This window comes from Danio rerio, chromosome 5, assembly GCF_052040795.2.
Source record: "Danio rerio strain M-AB ecotype USA chromosome 5, GRCz13ab, whole genome shotgun sequence".
Lineage (NCBI taxonomy): Eukaryota > Metazoa > Chordata > Actinopteri > Cypriniformes > Danionidae > Danio > Danio rerio.
The window spans coordinates 10,539,309-10,561,981 of record NC_141025.1 but is presented as its reverse complement, the minus strand read 5'-3'; the positions used below and the strand labels follow the sequence as shown (position 1 = coordinate 10,561,981).

General features: G+C 37.1%; 1 protein-coding gene across 4 annotated transcripts in view; it reads left to right on the top strand.

Moving 5' to 3' along the window:
• Positions 1 to 22,673, top strand: part of ddr2l (discoidin domain receptor family, member 2, like) — a 99,621-nt gene that overhangs the window by 40,649 nt on the left and 36,299 nt on the right. For all 4 annotated transcript variants that reach the window (XR_015490723.1, XR_015490722.1, XR_015490721.1 and 1 more), the window contains exons 6-10: positions 4,884 to 4,989; positions 6,987 to 7,173; positions 12,449 to 12,695; positions 15,746 to 15,838; positions 17,938 to 18,086. Coding sequence is in view for 1 of the 4 variants with exons in the window: in XM_087253162.1 (XP_087109288.1) it covers positions 4,884 to 4,989; positions 6,987 to 7,173; positions 12,449 to 12,695; positions 15,746 to 15,838; positions 17,938 to 18,086 (782 nt within the window). In the remaining 3 variants the exon portion in view is untranslated. The remainder of the gene's footprint in view (positions 1 to 4,883; positions 4,990 to 6,986; positions 7,174 to 12,448; positions 12,696 to 15,745; positions 15,839 to 17,937; positions 18,087 to 22,673) is intronic.

Sequence of the window (22,673 nt, the reverse complement as noted above, 5' to 3'; positions counted from 1 at the left end):
AAAAGTAATGGCAAAAGCAAGTAAGAAGAGAAACTTCACAGAATGTGAATTGGAGGTGATCCTATCGGAGGTACATAGATATATACATTAGATGTCGCCTACCCTGTTGTTGTCTATTGGAAGGCATGCGTCAATAGAGCCGCCATTTTGGAACAGGGTAGCGCTCCTTTGAAATGAATGCGGGACCAAGGTACCGTGGAGGACTGTGGCCATCCAAAGCCAGAGATATAGACCTTTTTCATGGCTGCTGCATGGAGGGCACCATAGCGACCAGCTTCTTCTGGTAGAATGCTAAAAACTTCTGTTTACAGAGTTTACAACTGGTTATTTGCGCTCCGAAAATGGGTTTCAATAACGTTTTTAATGGATAACAGAGTGTTTTTGTGACATGCAACTTAGAAATGTGTCTGTTAAAGCCGTTATAATCTGTCACATGTGGTTCAAGAGTGTCAGAAATACGAGAAAAACGTTCTCTTAGTTCACGTGTCTGCCGTCAGAAATACTGTGTTTGTGCATTCCCAGCCTGTCAGCTGTTAGCTCAGCGGCTCTTTAACACACACAGAGAGAGAGAGAGAGAGAGAGAGTTACCATTAATTACAAATTACCATTAATCTATTTTTATTTTTATTAATATTTTTAGTTTTACTGATATATTGTTATTTTTATTAGTCTAATTTAATTTTTTTACATTCCTTTTCTTTATTACTATATTATATTTTATGTTCATATTTGTTTGCACTACTGCCCTTTTTGCACTGTCTTGTCCGTACGCAGCGACGCTGCACTGCTTTGGCAATATGAATGTACAGCTATTTGTCATGCCAATAAAGCACCTAAAATGTGAAATGTGAAATGTGAGAGAGAGAGAGAGAGAGAGAGAGCAAACCAGAGTACTGGCATGAAACTTACCAGGAATGAAAGTCATGCAATTTACAAAAATGACCAATAAAAGTCTGTTATTAATACTCTGCTGGCTGTTTTGCTGTTCAGCCATTTGTGTTTTATTTCGTCTGTTGTTTTTACCACGGTTTGTGTTTTTCTGTCATTTCGAAATGACACTAGCCTATATTTTCACTTTGTCACAGTTATTAAATCAGTGTTTCAGTGGCACAGTACAGGCTACGTGTGTGTGTCAAACATTTTGCTGATTTACATTTGTTTGGGCTGGTTATATATTTGAAATAAAGAGAAAATGTTGACTTTAGCGATGACAAGGCTTCATTTAAACGGCAGAAGATGCCGTCTGACAACGAGGGGGAAATGCCTCACAGCAGCTGTTTTCCATCCTATTCACCTTATTCTCAGCTGTCGAGCGGGCGCTGCCATTTGAATCTTTTTGTCTCGCGACTTCCGGTCACATTCACTTCCATTCATTTTTTGACGTTAACAACTGCTCATTACGCTGCTTGATGTTGCAATTTAATATTTTCTTATTATAATATGCTACTTGGTCTGTATAGTCATGCAAACATTTGTTTGTAGAGCAAGTAGTTTGACCGTTTTCTGCCGTTTATTATTCCTAGTCATTTCTCCCATAGGCGACTGAATCGGAAGTTCTAAGACAATCGTGAAAACAGGCGCACTTCCGCATTTTAGAATAAGGTCAATTAGATCGCATTTCTTTAAATGATCAGTCCAGGAGATGGACAACAGTATTAGCTCAAAGAGGATAAAAGCAGGTAAAATAGATTAAAACTATCATTTCAAAGCTGTCCAAATGTGACTGTTTACACGCATCAGCTGCCGACCAGAAGTTCTTCGCATTCTCCTTGCGCATACACGCAAAGCATAATGGGTAATTTTGCGTTCCAAGAAAAAGGTCTATACACATATACACATATATCTTTGATCAGGAGTTTTCCTGGATGATAGTATGCAATTTTTTTTTCTAATTACGAAAATTATAATTTGACATCACTTTTCTACATTGATGGATCAGTGACCGCACTGGCATTCCTGACAAAAAGCTTGTGTCTGTGTACAGAAATGTACTATTCACCCTACCTGTTAAATCTGATCTAATCAAGTCCTGAAACACAGCTCCTCTCCTGCTTTCACTTCTCATACTGACGGAGGGAGCGATTTGTTTGTGAATGAATCTCCGTTATGAACGACTCGTTCACTAGCCGACAATAATGCAAGTTTCTGGCAGCGCAGCATCTCGTTGTCATATTTCTTTTGCATTGTTTGCTGATTTTATTCAATGAAACTAGCATAAGCTGAGTGTTTAGTGCGAGTTGGTGCTGCTTTACCTTATGGTGCATGCAGTAGGTGACCGTATTATCATTAATAACGTTACCTGATTAGCACAAAAGTTCAGAACATACAAAAACGTAAAAACTTAATCTTACCTATGAAATGTTCTTCCTTTGTGCTTTGTTTTCTTTGTTTGCTCGTTACTACACCCGTAGACAGCGCTAAAGTCCCGCATCTTCACGTAATAACACTGTCTTGACTAGTGCGGTTGAATGACATTTGTCCTGGGAGCACTGTACAAATATGGCGGCGCTATTGACGCATGCTCAGGGTCTCTATGCGATATCTAGTGTATATATCTATGTCGGAGGTAGACCCGAGAAAAACGCTGTTATTTGCAAGTTTGTCCTCCGGAATTATTAACAAAAGAAAATAAATAGAGCGGGAGAGTTTAGCTGACGCGGTTAGCGCAATGGGGTCTGAACATCGCACTGTGAGTGAATTAAAAAAGAAATGGTCTGATGTAAAGCTGCAGGTTGAGAGGAGAACAGCGGCGCACCGTCAAAGTGTGGACGGAACAAGCCGGGGAACAGGAGATGCTGAACTAACACCCTTTGAGGAGAGAGTTGCCTCAATTGACTGGGTTGGTACGGGTGCTGGAAACCCTGGAAAATGCTTGATTTTTAATACAGTGTTTTCAAGGTTAGAAAGTGCTTGAATCATGGACAAAGTACTTGAACCTGCTTGAATTTGAAATTGCAGGGCTCCAAATTGCAACTGTTTTAGTTGCATATGCGCCCAAACTCTTATCTATGCAAGCTCAATATGTATCTGGGAGCATTTGTGCATAAAATTGTTGGCATTCGACCGGTTTTCATGTTCACCGAATGTGCTTATTTATTCATTTACATGACCCAGTATGAGTGCAAAATGATCTACATTGCTTGCAGCCTTTTTGCTCTTTCTTGTTTTAAAGCAATGGCAACATATATAAATGTAGACGAGCCTCTGTGATCATTATAAGCAATGCATGACCTCATGCGGTTCATGCTGGTTCAGTTTCATACTTACATATGGGCTACAGAGACTGAAGCAGATGGTTTTGGCAGCTCTCACTGAAGCAGCTGTGGTGTGTGTAGATTTGCCCCCTAGTGTCTGGTTTGCTGCAAGTTGCTTTCATTTGACCTCAGTTACTTCAGTGCCTTAAAGGGATAGTTCACTCAGAAATCATATAATCATCATTCAGTTGTTTTAAATCTGTATGAGTTATGTTCAACACAAAAGAAAATATTTTGAAAAATGATTTATTTGAATAATTAGTTTTTTTTTTCCTGCTATGGAAGTCGATGGTTACAGGTGTCCAAAACATAGTCAAACCTTTCTGGTGAACACAAAAGAAGATATTTTGAAAAAGTGTTGAAACCATGGACTTCTATAGTATTTATTTTTCCTACTATGAGAGTGGATGGTTACGGGTTCCAACTTTTATGAGTTATGGTGAACACAAAATAAGATATTTAAAAAAAATGTTGAATCCTGTAACCATTGACTTTCATAGTATTTGTTCTTCCTACTATGGAAGTCGATGATTACAGGTTTCCAACATTTTTTCAAATCTTTATGAGTTATAATGAACACTAAAGAAGATAATTTGAAAAAGGTTGGGAACCTTTAACCATTGACTTTCATAGTATTTGTTTTCCTACTATGGAAGTCGATGGTTACAGGTGTTTAAAACATTGTCAAACCTTTCTAGTGAACACAAAAGAAGATATTTTGAAAATTGTTGGCATCCTGTAACCATTGACTTCTGTAGTATTTGTTTTTCCCACTATGGAAGTGGATGTTTCCAACATTTTTAAAAAACTTTTATGAGTTATGCTGAACACACAAGAAGATATTTTGAAAAATGTTGAGTCCTGTAACCATTGACTTTCATAGTATTTGTTTTTCCCTTTATGGAAGTCGATGATTACAGGTTTCCAACATTTTTTTTATCCTTTATGAGTAATGTTGAACACGGAAGATATTTTAAAAAATGTTGGAAACCTGTAACCATTGACTTCCGTAGTATTTGTCTTCCTACTTTGAAAGTCAATGATTACAGGTTTCCAACATTTTTTCAAATCTTTATGAGTCATAATAAACACAAAAGAAGATATTTTGAAAAATGTTAAAGCCTGTAACCATTGACTTTAGTAGTATTTGTTTTTCCTACTATGAAAGTGGATGGTTAACGGGTTTCCAACATTTTTTTTCAAACTTTTATGAGTTATGGTGAACACAAAAGAAGATATTTTGAAAAATGTTGAGTACTGTAACTATTGACTTTCTTAGTATTTGTTTTTCCTACTATGGAAGTCGATGATTACAGGTTTACAACATTTTTTTATGTTATAATGAACACAAAAAAAGATATTTTGAAAAATATTGGGAATGTGTAACCATTGACTTTTATAATATTTGTTTTTTCTACTATATAAGTCGATGGTTACAGGTTTCCAACATTTTTTCAAACCTTTTGGATTTATAGTAAAAACAAAAGAAGATATTTAAAAAAATGTGTAAAGCCTGTTCCCATTGACTTTCATAATACTTATATTTCCTACTATGGAAGTCAATAGTTACAGGTGTTCAAAACATTTTCAAACCGAACCATTGACTAACTCTGTTTTGTCTTTTTCCAGATGGCCTGATGGCGTACAGCTCTCCGGAGGGTCAAATCATGATGGCTCCTGGATTTCCCATTACATCCCTCAATGACTCTACATATGACGGACCCCTGGAGCGCAGGTGAATCCTTAATGTAATACTGAAGAGTCAAAAGGTCAGCTTTAAGCGATACATTGAAATAAAATAGATGTTAATTGTTTGGATTGTTTTATGCATTTTTTAATTATCTGCTATTAAAGGGATATTTCACCCAAAATTTAAAATTCTATTATCATGTAGTTACTCCTCACTTGTTCAAAACTTTTATGAGTTTCTTTCTTTTGTTAAACACAAAATAAGATATTTTGAAGTAAGATGAAAATCGATAACCATTGACTTTCATTGTTTTTCCTATTGTGGAAGTCAATGGTTACAGGTTTTCAACCTTCTTCAAAATATCTTCTTTTGTGTTTAACAAAAAAAGAGGCTCATAAAGGTTTGGAATCACTTGAGGGAGAGTAATAATAATTCATAAATAATAATAAATAAATAATATCAATTAATAATAATGGATAATATTAATAATAAATGGTAATACTTAATAACAATAACGACAATACTACTACTACTGCTACGAATAATAATAATAATAATAATAATAATAGTAATTTAAAATAATAATAATAATAATAATATTAATAACAATAATAGCAAATAATAATAATATTAATAAATAATACATAATAATAACAAAAAAATAAACAACAATAATAAATGGTTATAATAATATTAATTAAGAATAATAATACCAATAACAATAATATTAAATAATCTATAATACTTTTAATGGTAATAAATAATAATAATTATGACAAAAATAATAATAATAATAAATAAATAATAATAATAACAATAATAGTAATAAGTAATAATAATTAATAATAATAAATAAATACCAGTACATAATAATAATAATACTAATTATTATAATTATTATTATTATTATTATGTATTATTATAGCAATAGCAATTAATAATACAGAATAATAATAATATTATGAATAATAATAATAATAATCAATATTAAATAGTAATAATAAATAATACATAACAATAATAATAATAAACAATAATAATAAATTGTACTAATAATAATAATAATAATAAATAATAATAATAATAATAATACATAATAATAATAACAACAATAATAATCATAATAATAATAATAACAATAATAATAAATAATAATAAATAATAATAATAACGACAACAATAATAATGAATAATAATAATAATAACAACAGCAATAATAATGATAAATGATAATAATAATAAAAATTATAATATTACATAAGTAATCAAAATAATTAATAATACTAATAAATAATATTATTATTATATTAATAGTAATAATAAATAATAATAATAATAATAAGTGGAATAATAAGTGGTAATAATTAATAATAATAAATAAATAACTACATAATAATAATAACAATAACAATAATACATAATAATAATAAAAACAATAATAATAGTAATAAATAATAATAATAATAATAATGATTGTAATACAATAATAATTTGTACACAATGATTTGCCTAATTACCCTACCCACCTAATTAACCAAGTTAAGCCTTTAAATGTCACTTTAAGCTGAATACAAGCGTCTTGAAAAAATATATAGTCAAATACTATGTGCTGTCATCATAAGATAAAAGTTTTTAAAATCTTAAATTTCAAAAACAAAATTTTAGTTTTACAAACTATTAACAGAAGTAACCAGCCCATTAGAAACCATCCTTAATGTTTCGCCCTGTACAAGTAGAAAATTTAATTCATAATGGTCTTAAAAGCAATTTAAAAAGTCTTAAATTTGACTTGAAGAAAGTTGCCGAACACCTGGTTATTAAAACTATTATGTTTAATCTTTAATCTTTCTGTTAAACAGCAATTGGAGGAAAATATACAGGGGGGCTAATAATTCAGGAGGGATAATAATTCTCACTTCAACTGTCACTGGCTGATTCTAGCCGACTGTGTCGTTTTCCTAGTCATTCTTTTCCAGAACAATCAAGCAGTTCTTGAATGAGTTGTAATCACACAGTGCTTCCTGTCTGCGTCTGCTCCACAGGAAGTTGTCGGGGGGTCTGGGACAGCTGGCCGATGGGGTGGTCGGCCTGGATGATTTCGTGGAGAGCAGGCAGTACCGACTGTGGCCCGGATACGACTATGTGGGCTGGAGGAACGATGGCTTGGGCCCTGCATATGTGGAGATGGAGTTCCAGTTTGACAGACAACGAAACTTCACCTCCATGAAGGTGAGGACTGCACTGTGTTTACAGTGATGCACTAATACTGGAAGGGGATCAAATCTGAAATTGCTAGGAAATTGCACTACAGTTTCAGAGAAATGGCAAGACCCTGATTTAACCCCGAAGTTTTACTTGTATGTCTCAAAAGAATATGTATTGTAACAAAGTTCGAATTGTGTGGGCGAGTAAAAGGGCAAGGCTGGTGACTTAGGTAAGAAATGAACACTTTTTTTATTTTACTTTTCAATTAGAGCATGTATTCTCTTAAGGCCCAATGTGTTTTTTACATGATTTTTTTATTTCTCTTTGCTATTTGGGCTTATTGGAACCTAATTAGAATGAACATCTAAGTATCATCTTTTGATATGATGTACTTTTAAAAATGATGTCCATATATGTGGACTCTTGGTCCGAATTTACATAAAACAATTTTTTTTTATGCATATTTATCATAGATTTTTTTTTTTACTTGCTTTGACAAGAGAGTAAAAACAATTTTTTTTCCCATTTTGGACAGTTAAAAATAGGGTTTGGGACATTTAATATGCTGCAAAACAGTTGCAGGATGACACCGTATGTCTGTAACAAAATATAAAACATTTAAAGTGTTTTAAATAGCCACTTAAAAGCTAAAAATGTGCTGTCCACGTATGTGGACACTCAGGCCCTAGGAGGCTGTAGCATGTTGTTGGTTTTCTCAGGCTCATCTTTCTCCCTTTGTGTCCTTCTGGAAACAATTCCAGCACGTCTCTCCATCCCAATCACTGCAAAGACACAGGTGTTAGTAATATTTTTGATTTGACCTGCTCTTCTTTACTGTAGATCATTTCAATGTGGTCATTGGCCCATGAACGTTTTCCTCGTTATCAAACTATTTCAGAACTGTAACAAGAGGCAAATCATAACTTCATGTTAAAACAACTAACTTTTTAAAATTTATTTATTAATATGTGGCTCTTCGGGCTCTCTGAAGCTATAGAAATTAAAAATGGTAAACAGCAAATGCATTGCGACCTTTGTTTTTGTTAACATCCCTCAAAATAGTCTATAACTACAATTTTAATACAGGTAAACATGATTTTAAAGACAAACTAATAAAAATCACAAAAATTGTAGTAGTACTATTAGTAGAATAATTTATTTGAACGGAAAATTGTTATTGTTATAATTGTTGCCCATTCTCCTCTGACCTCTGGCATCAACAAGGCATTTGCGTCAACAGAACTGCCGCTCACTGGATATTTTCTCTTTTTCAGACCATTCTCTGTAAACCCTAGAGAGGGTTGTGCATGAAAACCCCAGTAGATCAGCAGTTTCTGAAATACTCAGACCAGCTTACCTGGCACCACCAACCATGCCCCGCTTAAAGTCACTTAAATCACCTTTCCTCCCCATTCTGATGCTTAGTTTGAGCTGCAGTAGATCATCTTGACCATGTCTACATGCCTAAATGCATTGAGTTGCTGCCATGTGATTGGCTGATTAGAAATTTGTGTTAACAAGCAGTTGAACAGGTGTACCTAATAAAGTGGCCGGTGAATGTATACATTTTTTTTTTTACTTTAATGCATCTTCTGAATGGCTCTGTATAAAATTTGAAATCTTATGGTGGAATCATTTCTTTCTTTCTTGTTTGTTTTATTATAGCAGCATTTGTTTTTAAACGTGATATATGATGTAATTACGACCATAATGATTTCGAATGTAACTTTCCTTTAACCACACGCATGTGTTCTGCGTCACATCTGTGATGTCTATAATTTGAAGTTGATGCCCTTTTGAAGTGTTTGTTGAGTGACAGCTTTAATGTAGCCCTAATTATACACTATATTTCACACATAATAACACATAATTACGTGTTGGATCAGGATTGTTTGCCATAATAACGATGCTTATTGTGTCTGGATATAATCATGCCAGTGTCTGTGGATGGGGCTGCTTTAGGTGCTTAATCTTGAAGTAATTGTTTCATGTTTATTGAAATCTGGGCACTTTGCTTTGATATCTTTAACTCCAAATGAAATCAGAGTAGATTGTACTTATAATTTACTTACTGTATTTACCCTGATTTAGTACCGCTTTACTTGAGTAGGAGTTCATAAGACTGCCGTGAAACTCTTAATCATGACATAACATGTGTAATGAATGTGAAATAGATAATGCATGCTTAAAACAACTCTCATTAAGTGTAATTCGCTCAGTTATGACATTTTAAATGCAAAGATGGCTTGTTTATTGTGACAAGTTGACAGAAATAAACACATCACAACCTGTTTTTGTCTTTGTCATGACAACTTGACATGACTAAGTTAACGAAACGTGACATAAATCTGTCATAAACATGATTGTCATAAACCCATCGTAAATATATCATGAGTTTTATAACAGCATCATTAATATTTGTTTTGACCTCAACATTTAAATGATAAATGCAGTTTGTTCCAATAAAAATGTGATCAGAAAAATGATCATGACACAATTATAATGGCTTCATGACAATCATGTTTATGACGGATTTATGACAAGTTGTGTTGTCTTGGTAATGTCAAGTTGTCATGACAAAAACAGGTTGTGCTGCATTTGTTTCTGTCAACTTCAGAGGTCAACGTCATAACAAACATGATATTTGCATTTAAAAAGTCACAACTGAGTGAATGACTCCTAACATTTGTGGTAAACATGCATAAAACCTCATTCACATTCATGACGTGTTATGTCAGGATCAGAATCAGTTTTAATGCCAAGTGTGCTTCACACACACACAAGGAATTTGTTTTGGCTACAGAAGCTTCCAGTGTACATAACCCTGATTATAAAGGGTTCATGACAGTCTTATGAACACTCCATCAAGTAAAGTGTTACCTTCTCATTTTTAGTGCTGCGTTTTTATTATGATGATCATGAATTCTTGATTTTGATTGATTTTTATTTATTTATTTTTTGTTATTAATCTTTGAGTAGGAAGTTCATAAAAAAACAGCTTTTCACTGCTAAAATGTTTTCTTCTATTTGGATTTTATTCTTGATTAAATTGCAAATAATAAAACGTCCATAATACATAATATCAATATTATGAGATAATTTCATGTTAAGTCCAATGAAAACCGAAAAGTTCACAGTTAAGTAATTTCTCATTAAATAAGAAAATATATCTGCAGTAGGGGCAAAAAATGTCATTCTAAAGGAAAAGTCAATATTTAGTTATTCTATTTATTAATATGTTCTACTTTGTATTTATATTTTTTTGTTTATTTTAGTACTACAGAAGTTGTTAATATATTATATTAATAATAAATTATTAATATATAAATGTACCATTATTGATATTTATATTGTTTAACTTTAATGTATAATAATTTTAATTATATACATATACACACACATATATATATATATATATATATATATATATATATATATATATATATATATATATATATATACATACATACATACATACATACATACATACATACATACATACATACATATATATATATATATATATATATATATATATATATATATATATATATATATATATATATATATATATATATATATATATATATATATATATATATATATATATATTTCTGGTAACACTTTACAATAAGGTTCATTACTTAATGCATTTACTAACATGAACTAATCATGAACAACACCTGTGCAGCATTTATTAATCATAATTGAACATTTACTAATGCATTATTAACATCCAAACTCATGCTTGTTAAAATTAGTTAATGCACCATGAGTTAACATGAACTAACAATGAACAACTGTATTTTCATTAACTAACGTTAACTAACATAAACAAATACAGTAGTAAATGTATTGTTCATTGTTTGTTCATCTTAGTAAATGCATTAATTAACATTAACTAATGAACCTTATTGTAAAGTGTGACCATATTTCTAAACATAATATATTTAATGATATTTAATATTCTAATAACTGATTTATTTTATCTTTGCCATAATGACATAATATTATAATAGATATTTTTCAAGACATTTCTATACAGTTTAAAGTGACATTTAAAGACTTAATTAGGTTAATTAGGTTGGTTAGGGTAATTAGGCAAATTATTATATAATAATGGTTTGTTCTGTAGACTATTGAAAAAATATATAGTTTTAAGAGCCTAATAATTATATATATATATATATATTTATAGAGAGAGAGAGAGAGAGAGAGAGAGAGAGAGACTAAGGTTGCATGATATTGGATAGACTGTACTTTACATTTCGATTTTTCACAAGATAATTTAATAATTGGAGATTGATTGGAGTAATTTTGTAGGAAAGTGCATAATATATAATAAACAAATGAAAGGAGTCATAACAGTGTACAGGTACAGAAATAAAATAATTAAATGGACAATAAAGCTGCATAATCCTCATTGTTTAAATACTTTCAATACAATTTAACTTTGTTAAAGCTACAAACATAATAATTCCTTGAGCTCAAATGCTTTAAACTCGCTTAAAATGTTTACTGAAGGCCTGCAAAACACAAGCAATTGATCAACTTTCACTTTATTATGGCTAAACAGAAATGACTCCAGAATTCTTGAACCTGGTCAAATATAATCCTGACTCCACATTGCACGTCCTGCGGTGTGACTATTGCCTATTCATTCATTCATTCATTCATTTTCCTTCAGCTTAGTCCCTTATCTATCTGGTGTCGCAGCGGAATGAACCCCCAACTTATCCAGCATATGTTTTACACAGCGGATGCCCTTCCAGCCACAACTCAGTATTGGGAAACACCTATACACTCTCACATTCACAATCATACACTATAGCCAATTTTTAGTTCATCCAATTCTTCTGAACTGCATTTCTTTGGAATGAACACGGGGAGAACATGCAAACTCCACACAGAAATGCCAACTGACCCAGTCAGGACTCGACCAGCGACCTTCTTGCTGTGAGGCGAAGGTGCTAACCATGTCGCCACACACTATTATGTATTTAATATTGATGCTAAAACAATATATTATACAGACCTAACACACACACACACACACACACGGACACACTAGGAAACTTCTGTAAAAACAGAAATGCTTTTACTGTCACCTTTGATTGATTAATGCATTTTTGCACAATAAAATGATTACTGTATTTAAAATGTGACTGATTTGGAAGTATATCATGTATAAAGAGGAATTTATTAATAAATTGTCAATTCATGTTGACTTTATGTTCAGGTTATAGAACAAAAACACGCTTTATATGTGAGTGATCAGTCTTTTTTCTCTGTTTACCAGGTTCACAGCAATAACATGTTCTCTATGGGTGTGAAGATCTTCTCGTCTGTGTCCTGTGTATTCAAGCTCCACCTCATTTCTGAGTGGGAGTCTGAACCGGTGGAGTTTCACACAGTTATAGATGACAGGAATCCGAGCGCTCGTTACGTGACCGTCCCGTTAAAGCACAGATCGGCCACAGCTCTGCGCTGCCGCTTCTACTTCGCGGACACCTGGATGATGTTCAGCGAGATCTCCTTTCAGTCTGGTAGGAAATAGAAACTGCCCATCTCTCTTTGATATTCAATGTGTTTCCTCATTAAATTACTGCCAGAAGTGTGAAATGCTGTGCACCGTGTATGCTTTCCATTTTATCATTTCAAATTTCTTAATTTCTACTTTCAATGTTGTTTAAGGTAAAAAAAAAAAACTATTATCATTTCAAATTTCTTAAAGGGCAACTATTTTACCTCTTTTACAAGATGTAAGATAAGACTTTGGTGTCTTCAGAGTATGTCTGTAACGTTTCAGCTCAAAATACCCAGATTATTTATTATATAATGTAGAATCTGCACATTTTAGTGTCTGAATTAAAGCTGAAGATCTTTGCCCGAACCTGACGGAACCTGACGGGTTCAGGCTTAATTTCTATCATTTTAGACAGGGCCGGGCTTGGGCTTGCGCGGTAAATAAACAGTCATGTGATGCATTTCGATTAGTGCGAGAAAGTAATTAAATCATTTGTTACGACATCCAAACCCATCCCTGCAAAGCTAAAACAAATGATGACGGAGAAGTCAAAAAGAGCTAATTTTGACTGTGGTCAGGCCAGCCGCCACTTCAGAAAGAACGGTCATTCTAGCTGCCAAGGAATTTCAGCGGTCGCTCATAAACTGCGTATTACGGTAGAACGCTAAACAGCACAGCAAGCTGACAGGGAAGATGACGAGGACACTCACTACATTGAACCTTCTGTCATGGAAAATGAAATGGATGTTCTCGGCTGGTAGAAGATGAACAAACATTACTACCCAAAACTTGCTAATTTAGCCAGAACACTATGCATCCCGGCCAATAGCAGCAGCAATGAAAGGGTGTTCAGTGGCGCTCAGTGAGTGCAGGACTGTGCTAAAGCCATCTACTGTGGATTCAATAATGTTCCTCCACAAAAACACAGAGTCTAAACTTGGCGAGTAAAGGGATTTTAAATTATAACTAAATGTTAATTAAACCCTAAATGCGTAATGTAGACAGAGTATACAAGATAATATGGGCATAACCGTACGTTCACACCGAAAGCGGCGAGAGCGTCCAAGGTTGCTCTGACCGCCCTGGCAACAACGCTCTCTGCCTTCAGCTCCTGCGGCTAGAGCGTCAAAACTCGCTACATTGATCTCATATTTAAAGGAGCCGTTGCAGCATATCAGTTACATTCCTGCATAAAACATGTTTCTAGCGTGAAAATGTTGCGCACTTCTTATCAAATTCATACAACAATGGAAGATCAAGTTGCGTGTGGCTTTGCTCTATTTACCCAATATGTGTCCATATGTCTGAAATATCCTGAAGCAGCAGTACTGTTTTGTACTGTCACATCGCGTGAGATTCCCGCTTTTTTAAGATAAATTTATATAACATTAATGAACATCAGTAACTCGCCAGTAACTTATTTAATGTATGTTCCTGTAGGAAAAAATTTTAAATAATTGGAAATCCGGCGACTGCAATAATCAAACCATTGGGAACAACTGTGGTCGGAACCAAAGTTCACAGGTCTGTGTTCTCTGAACTGCTATCAAGCGATGGACGTCTTCATTCTGATTGCTTGCCGCCGAACCGCGTCATAGCTCATTACCATAAAGTTGACTTCATTTCAACTCTCCTCGACGCTCACGCCGGCAAAGACGCGCCGCGCTGCTCCTCGCCGCTTATCGCCGCCTATCGCCGCCGGCTCTCATTGAAAATGAATGACTTCCGGCTACTTTGACGCTCTCGCCGCTTTCGGTGTGAACGTACGGTAATCTGTTAACATGGACGCCGAAAACACACGCGCTGCTCACGCTCTGCTCACGCGCCGCTGACGCTTGCGGTGTGAAACAGGCGTTAGTCTTTTTAATATCCAGCTTCACTGTCACCTTAATGCCAGATTATGAAGAGAAGTGGTGAAACAAATCCTGCAGAGCCTTTATATTAATTTCGTTATTGCCAAATGCCCATCATAATTTATCATTTGTTTTTATTTAATTTGTTAAGGAAGACTTACTTTTATTGGTCGGTTGGCCAATTTAAAGGCTAGAGGTATGTAGGCTACCTAGGCCTATTTAGTGTGCTGAGATGTTACGATGTTACAGAGGACTTATTTTATTTCTTTGTTCCAAGTAGCCTATAGCCTACATTTGTTATGAATAAATAATGTCAAAACACATACTGTATAAACGACTCTTTCTTGAAAAAAGGCAAAAGAGCTGTGTGCATGTGCACATTTGAATAATGTCGGGCTGTAAATCGGTTTGGGCTTTTAAAAAGCTGTCAATCAAAATGTACTTGTCGGGCATGGGCCGAATTTTGTCAGGCTCGGGCCCTATCGGGCCTAACTTTTCTAGTCTGAATAAAGTGTAGCTGTTTTTGTAGCCTATGGCTTAAAACACTTCTCACCGCCCACCGCTTCGACGTCCATCTGCTTCTCACTCGTTACGTCAGATAAACAGCAGTCAGTGACAGACAGACAGATACGGATGAACCTGAAATAAGGTCACGAGTCAAAAATACTAAGTACGTTTATTTCATGTATTTGTGGGGGAGTTTATTCAAGCCTTTCTGAAACAATGAGTCACACACAAATGCTGTTTGCAATACACACACACACATTAGCGTTTACTGACACCATGCGGTTGTGGTGATTATAGTGGTTAAGAATTACAGGTATTTGACTGTCTTTATTACAAATAAGCACTGTTGTAAAACGTTTTAAACTTAGAAAATAAATTATTAGTATGCAAATGATCACAGAGAGTAACATATGGTTTAATCCCAGTTTCTTGGCGCCTGTCACTTAATTTGGTGAGCAGGAAAAAATCCAATCCTATGTAGGGTTGTGGTGGGCCTCAAAATCACTGGGATTTTAACGTCAGAAAAAAAAAGAAACTTGTTTTGTTTATATCTGTCCAATATGACAGTGGACACACAATACCTACACACACTTGGATATGCATATCCTTATATTAGTCCAATTACTCGCTCACATTTTGAGTAATAATATGATGTTAAGTGTTAAGGTGTAATTTGAGATTTAGTGATTTCTGATGTTTTGTTTTCCAGTAACTATTGTGCTTCCTACTAAGAAACCTCCAGTTTTGACGCCTCCTTCATATGAAGCTAACAGCGAAATACCAGAAACTACACAAAAAACAGGTATAAACATTACTGCGTGGAAAACAGCTTTTTGCTGATTACAGTAATACAGTAATCTGAATGCATTGCTAGCATATGCCATGTAATAGTTCATGTTTCACTTGTTTGTACATTTATGCATTTTGCTAGCATGAATTAGCATTTTATAGATGTTGCTTGCAGGAATTAGCTTGTTAATGCTATCTGAAGGGCTTCAACTGCATCAATGTAGGTTATATGTTTTGTAATAGTTAATGTTGACACATGTTTACAGCACATTTCAGCATTTTGCTAGTTTAAATTAGCATTTTGTAGATCTTTCTTGAAGGAATTAGCTTGTTAATGCTACCTGAAGATCTGAAGGGCTTCAACTGAGGGAATGTGGGCTAAAAAGTTTGTAATTGTTAGGGTTGAAACATGTTTATAGTACATTTATGCATTTTGGTAGTATAAATTAGCATTTTATAGATGTTCCTTGCAGGAATTTGCTTGTTAATTCAAACCTTTTAGACCTTCAGATATCATTAACAATCTAATACCTGTTCAAAACATAAATATAATGCCAATTCATGCTAACAAAGGTTAAAACATGCTAATTGACGTTAGTTATGAGTGCACATGATAATAAACACATTAGCCTTTTATAGATGTTGCTAACAGAAATTAGCTTGTTAAAGTCTGAAGAGATTTAACTAGGTGAATGTGAGTTAAATATGTTTGTAATAGTTAATGCTGAAACATGTTTATTGCACATTTGAGCATTTTGCTAGTATGAATTAGCATTCAGATGTTGCTTGCAGGAATTAGCTTGTTAATGCTATCTGAAGGTCTAAAGGGCTTCAACGGTGTGAATGCAAGTTAAATACTTTGTAATAGTTATTGCTGAAACATGTTTATAGCACATTTTAGCAATTTGCTAGCATAAATTAGCATTTATAGATGTTGCTTGCAGGAATTAGCTTGTTAATGCTAAATGAAAATCTGAAGGGTTTCAACTAAAATAAGTTAAATGTTTTGTATTAGTTATTGTTGAAACGGGTACCTACAAAAAAAATCCAGCTTAAACCAGCCTAGGCTGGTTGGCTGGTTTTAGCTAATCGATCAGCCTGGTTTTAGAGGGGTTTTGGCCATTTCCAGGCTGGTTTTCAGCCATTTTCAGCCTGGTCTTAGCTGGTCAGGCTGGGAGATGACCAGCTAAAACCAGCTTGACCAGCCTAGCCAGGCTAGGAGTCCAGCCAAAACCAACTATGTCCAGCTTAAACCAGGATGGTTAAGCTGGTTTTAGCTGGATTTAGCTGGTCATATTCCAGCCTGACCAGCTAAGACCTGGCTGGAAATGGCTGGAAACTAGCCTGGAAATGGCCAAAACCCCTCTAAAACCAGGCTGGTCAACCAGCTAAAACCAGCCGACCAGCCTAGGCTGGATTAAGATGGATTTTTCAGCAGGGGTTTATAGCACATTTTAGCATTTTGCTAGCATAAACTAGCATGTTACAGATGTTGCTTGCAGGAATTAGCTTGTTAACTCTATGTAAAGGTCTGAAGGGCTGGGTGAATGTGGGTTGAATGTTTTGTAATAGTTCATGTTTGAAAAGTTAATATTCACTTAAACCCATAAGTAATCAGTAAGAGTCAAAACTTCCTGAAGATCTGATCTCCCACATGAAAAAATACTGGAAGTTATGTGTACTAAATAGTGTTTTCAACCAAACTATAATAAACTACTTTATTTGATCAGTTATGATAATTCTGTAGTTGCTGTGGTACTACAATGACAGTAGCAATATAAACTGTACTAAGTTTTCTACAAATAGTGTAGATATCATACTAATATTTATAATTAAAGGCTTTCGGAGGACGTGGGTTTAGAAATTTGGTCTCAGAAGAAGTAAAAAGTAGCATAGTAGATCAGTATCTAGACTTTCTTGAGGCTAAATAGCTAAATGTTTCTTAAGCCAAAGCCAAATAGTCATTTTGTGATGAATACAAACGGAGGAAATGTGTCACATTATGGAAGTAAAATGGGCTGTGAACGCCATTTCCTGTCGACTTGAATGCATTACTGTACTAGCTGTCGTTCCACACGCTTCAGCTAAAATTTAACTGTGTGTGTTTGACAGAGGACTGGACGACGCCAACAAAGACGGGCTCTCCAGAAGAGGGCAATACTTCCATTCTGATTGGCTGTCTGGTGACTATTATTCTGCTGCTGGTGGTGATCATCTTCCTCATTCTGTGGTGCCAGTATGTGTGCAAAGTCCTGGAGAAGGTGTGTGAGCATGTTGAGTCAGGAAATGTTTGTATAGCAGAAAAGCAGTGTTTGTCAGCTTAGTGTTCTTTGTGATTCAATATTTTGAAAGACGTGGATGAAAGTTTGGTCCAGTTCAACCAAAGAAGACAATTTTTTTTTATATTTTATTAAAAGTTTATGTGCAGTTTGTGTATTTACCATGTTGCTTTGTTTACCCCAAAATTTTACATTTTGGGTTGGCTTTGTCCGAAAGCTTAGGCTGTTGCCTTGTCAAGGCAGTGACCTTGGTAGCAGCATCTGTGCACAAAAACACCTAAAAATATGATTTCATATAGACTTTTAAGTAGTGGTGTAACAGATCACAAATCTCATGATTCCGATCACGTTATGATTTTTTTGTCACGGATCAGACCATTTTTCAGATCAGCCAAAAGGGGAGGAGACAAATGTAATTTGCTTTCCATTTATTACAAAAAACAGAACTGCAAGACACTTATGGTTTTAACAAACAGAACTTAGAACCTGTAATTTTATTACAATTAAAATGAAGAAATAATCAGCTGATTAAAAATAAATCATAAAATATTCAGTTCTGTGAAAAATTCACTGTTACTACTACTGTTGCTGATGACGCTAAATGTAGAAATCTAAAATTATAATTTGTACAACCCATATTTATGTTTAGTCTCCTTGTCAATAAGCGATTCATTTACACACTTATAAATCTTCATGTTTCATTGCTCGATGTGTAATTTCTGAAGAGTTATTCAGTGGCATATCTTTGATGGCTGATTGTCGCCACCCACTGGTTAAATCATGTAATTGCTGCCTACAACTGTCATTTTTGAACATCAAGTTAAAAGCATATGAAGGTAATTCGACTGAAACTCGTTCTTGATTTTTGCGTTTTTCAAACAGATTTGAATGCAGCGATTCGAAGGATTAATAAACATATGCAGATCACCTTCGTTTATAATTGATGTTACGTGGATGTTAAAGATTCCAATCTTAATGAATAATCATGCAGCTTACACTGAATGCATTAATGCAGGCTAAACAAGTAGTGACAGAAAACACCTTTAATATCCCACCACATCCCGAATAACCCACCACAACTTCTTCTGTCATCATTATATTTTACATGTATTACATGTATTATACATGTGATTTGAATTACGCCAGAGGCGATCTCTTTGCTTTTATAACGAATTTTGGATTAAACTTCAAGTAAAAAAAAATGTTATTAACCCGCGGGTCACATGTGTTCTGAACTGTGGGATCTAAATGAATTTACGGTTCAACCATGATCAGTTACACCCCTACTTCTGAGACAGCAAAATGATTTAAACATGTAAAATGAACCGGAGATTAGAGTTTTGGTGATGACCAAAGGAATATTTGCTTGCTACAACACTACCTTCTCACTAAAAAGGCCATCGATAAGAAACTCTTGCTGCTCATTTTGACCAGTTCATTCATTCATTCATTCATTTTCGAATTAATTATCCAGCATATGTTTTATCCAGCGGATGCCCTTCCAGCCACAACCCAACACTGGGAAACATCTATATCTAATCTAATCTACATCTCACACTCATACACTACAGACAGTTTAGTTTACCCAATTCACCTATAGCGCCCGTGTTTGGACTGTGGGGGAAACCGAAGCACATGGAGGAAACCCACGCAAACACTGTGAGAACATGCAAACTCCACACAGAAATGCCAACTGACCCAGCCGAGGCTCAAACCAGCGACCTTCTTGCTGTGAGTCGATTGTGCTACCCATTGCGCCACCGTGATGCCCATTTTTTTTGACCAGTTACATTATATTATTATATGATCTCAGAGAGTCTTTTCTGGTTACATAAATAAACAATAAAAATCTCTGATCAAAAATCAATATTTATTTACACACAAAATAAGACCCAAGTGGAGCTTTGGGACCCCACGTTGAGCCATTATGCAGCTCAACTTTCAGAAACGGAATGCATAGCATTATGGGAAATTAAAAGCAGCAAAGGGCACATCTATGCCACACATTGGGTTAAGTGTGTTTCATCCATTTCTTTCACCTTATCTGTTCAGCTGAGGGAACAGAACCAACCCTGTAACGTCAGACATGCTATTTTCATTAAAATGGTTACATTAAATAAGTTTGTTATATATATTTTTTTTATTTAAAGTGGAAATCAGTTTACAAAGTAATGTAAACTTGACTGACTGCTTCACTTTCACTTTAAAAGGCACCATTTTAGCAACCTTAGTTCCCCTTCGGGGGGAACTTCAGCACTATAAGTGGATTTGATTTGTAAAATCCACGCATTGGGAGGTTCGGTTCAGAAGCTACTCGTCTGAAAGAGTATTGAACGGGCCAATTAAGAATGAATTGGCAGCGCAAGCCTGCGCAGGTGAGCGGCATAAGCAATCAACTGAGTATATAAGCTCACCTGGCGCCAGCAGACGCTATCCTTTTCGCTTCAGAGACTTTCTGATCGAGTCGATGAGGGTTCCTCCTGCTGTGACCAGCGATTCTGAGCGAACGAGAGCATTCTCCCGGTCCAGAGTGTGTACACGCAGTGGCAGACGGTCGAGCTGGGTTTCTCCCTTGCCTGGCGTTCTTTGGGTCCGGTCCTCCAGAGCGGTGCGTATAAAGTTGCAAACTTCACAGAAAGAGCAACACAGTCGTGCAGCACGTCCTTATCAGGACGGCGCTCCGACTGTGCGTTTCTGGATGCGGTGGTTTCCTGTCCTCGGATGATGGGCGCGGGCACTGCGTTACATGTCTGGGGGTCCAGCATGTTAATGCGCTGCTCGCGGGTAGTTCATGTCGTCATTGCGATGCCATGACTGTTGCGCAAGATCGCGGTTAGCCTTTGCAAAAGGGTGAACCACCCCAGTTGTCCCCTGCTCTGCAGCGGGCACTCGGGCAGATCTGAGGGTTTCAGCGAGAGATAATCCGTCGCCCACGGGCCCGCGGACCTCCCGCTCCTCTAAGCGCTCCATCCAAGCTTCGGGCGGGGGAAGCGATCCGTCTAACAGATGGTAGCCCTTACGCCCGATGACACCGGAGACCAGATGTCCACCGCGGCATCGGAGGGTGGGCTTTCATTGTCCGATGATGATCCAGACCCGCTCGCCCCCTTCGGGCTGGTGAGCGCTGTCACTACGGATCCTGAAACGGACATGTTAGCCGTGCTTTCCCGGGCTGCTTCGGCCGTGGGTTGGAGATGGTTTATCCCCCAGCTCCGCGGCCGGACCGACTAGAGGGGCGTTCCCTTCTTCCCGGAGGTGCACAGTAGGCTCACGCGGTCTTGTAAAGCACTTTTTTCTGCTCGTGCTGCGTGTTCCTCCACCCTAACCACTCTTGACGGTGAAACAGCCAGGGGGTATGTGGCGATTCCTCAGGTTGAGTGCGCGATGGCGGTAAATCCGCGCGGCGCCTCTTCTTGGCGGGATCCGCCTCGTCTCCCATCCAAAGCCTGTAAGTTATCTACCTCCCTCGGAGCTAGAGCTTACATAGCTGCGGGCCAGGCTGCTTCAGCCTTGCATGCGATAGCCACCTACTAGCGCTACCAAGCGCAGGCGCTGGCCGAGCTGCACGAGGGTGGGTCCAACCCAGGCTTACGAGCTTCGCACCGCCGCCGACTTAGCTCTTCGGACTACTGAGTCCGCTGCGTGTGCGTTGGGAAGGACGATGTCCACATTAGTGGTCCAGGAGCGCCACCCCTGGCTGATATGCGCAAAGTCGACAAAGTCCGCTTTCTTGACTTCCCCATATCCCCAGCCAGGTTCGGCGACACTGTCTGTGAATTCACCCAGGAATTCAAGGCGGTGAGAGAGCAGTTGGTGGGTGATGTCTTATCGGCGGTCCGTAGCCCGCTCCGCCCGCCGTGCCATTCATACCTGCTCCTCGCCGAAGGCGCCCGCCTACGAGAGCTGCTCCGCCCCCGCACACGCCTCAGGCGAAGCGAGCGCGTCGGGCACCTCGGAAGCAGGCAGCCCCCCTGCCCAGAACGCCGCTAAGTCCGGCAACGGACCGCGAAGCGCCCCTGGGACAGGCCATCTGGAGAAGAGGGAACTTGCTCTTTCCCCGCTGGAGGGCGGGGCCCCATTTCCAACGGCACTTTTTACTGCCATGAAAACATTATGAAAGGGCACTTTTCACTTCCCCAGATGTGACAGCCCGAAATCTGCCAGTCTGGGACGCTATGCTTTCTAGCTTGCAGATTCGGTGCGTTTCGCCAGTGGCTCACGAGCGCTGGGAGGACGGTCTCCTTTCTCCCACCCCTCGAGCCTCCCCTCCGGAGCTCGGGTTTGGAGTGAGAGCAAATATCTCACCTCCAGCTTTTCCGTGGGACCCGCGAGCTTCCCGGATCAGCACACCCACTCCGCGCTGCCCCACTGCTGGTACGTCAGCGATTGTAGCGATGAGTCCATTAGCGAGAGCTCTGCCTGCCTGGTTAGCGCGGGCCAGCTCTTCGCGGTGGCTCATACGCACAATCAGACTCGGCTATGCGATTCAGTTCGCGAAACGGCCCCCCAAGCCACGGGTGTGTATTCACCAGGGTCAGCCCCCTGTCCGCCCCTGTCTTGCGAGAGGAG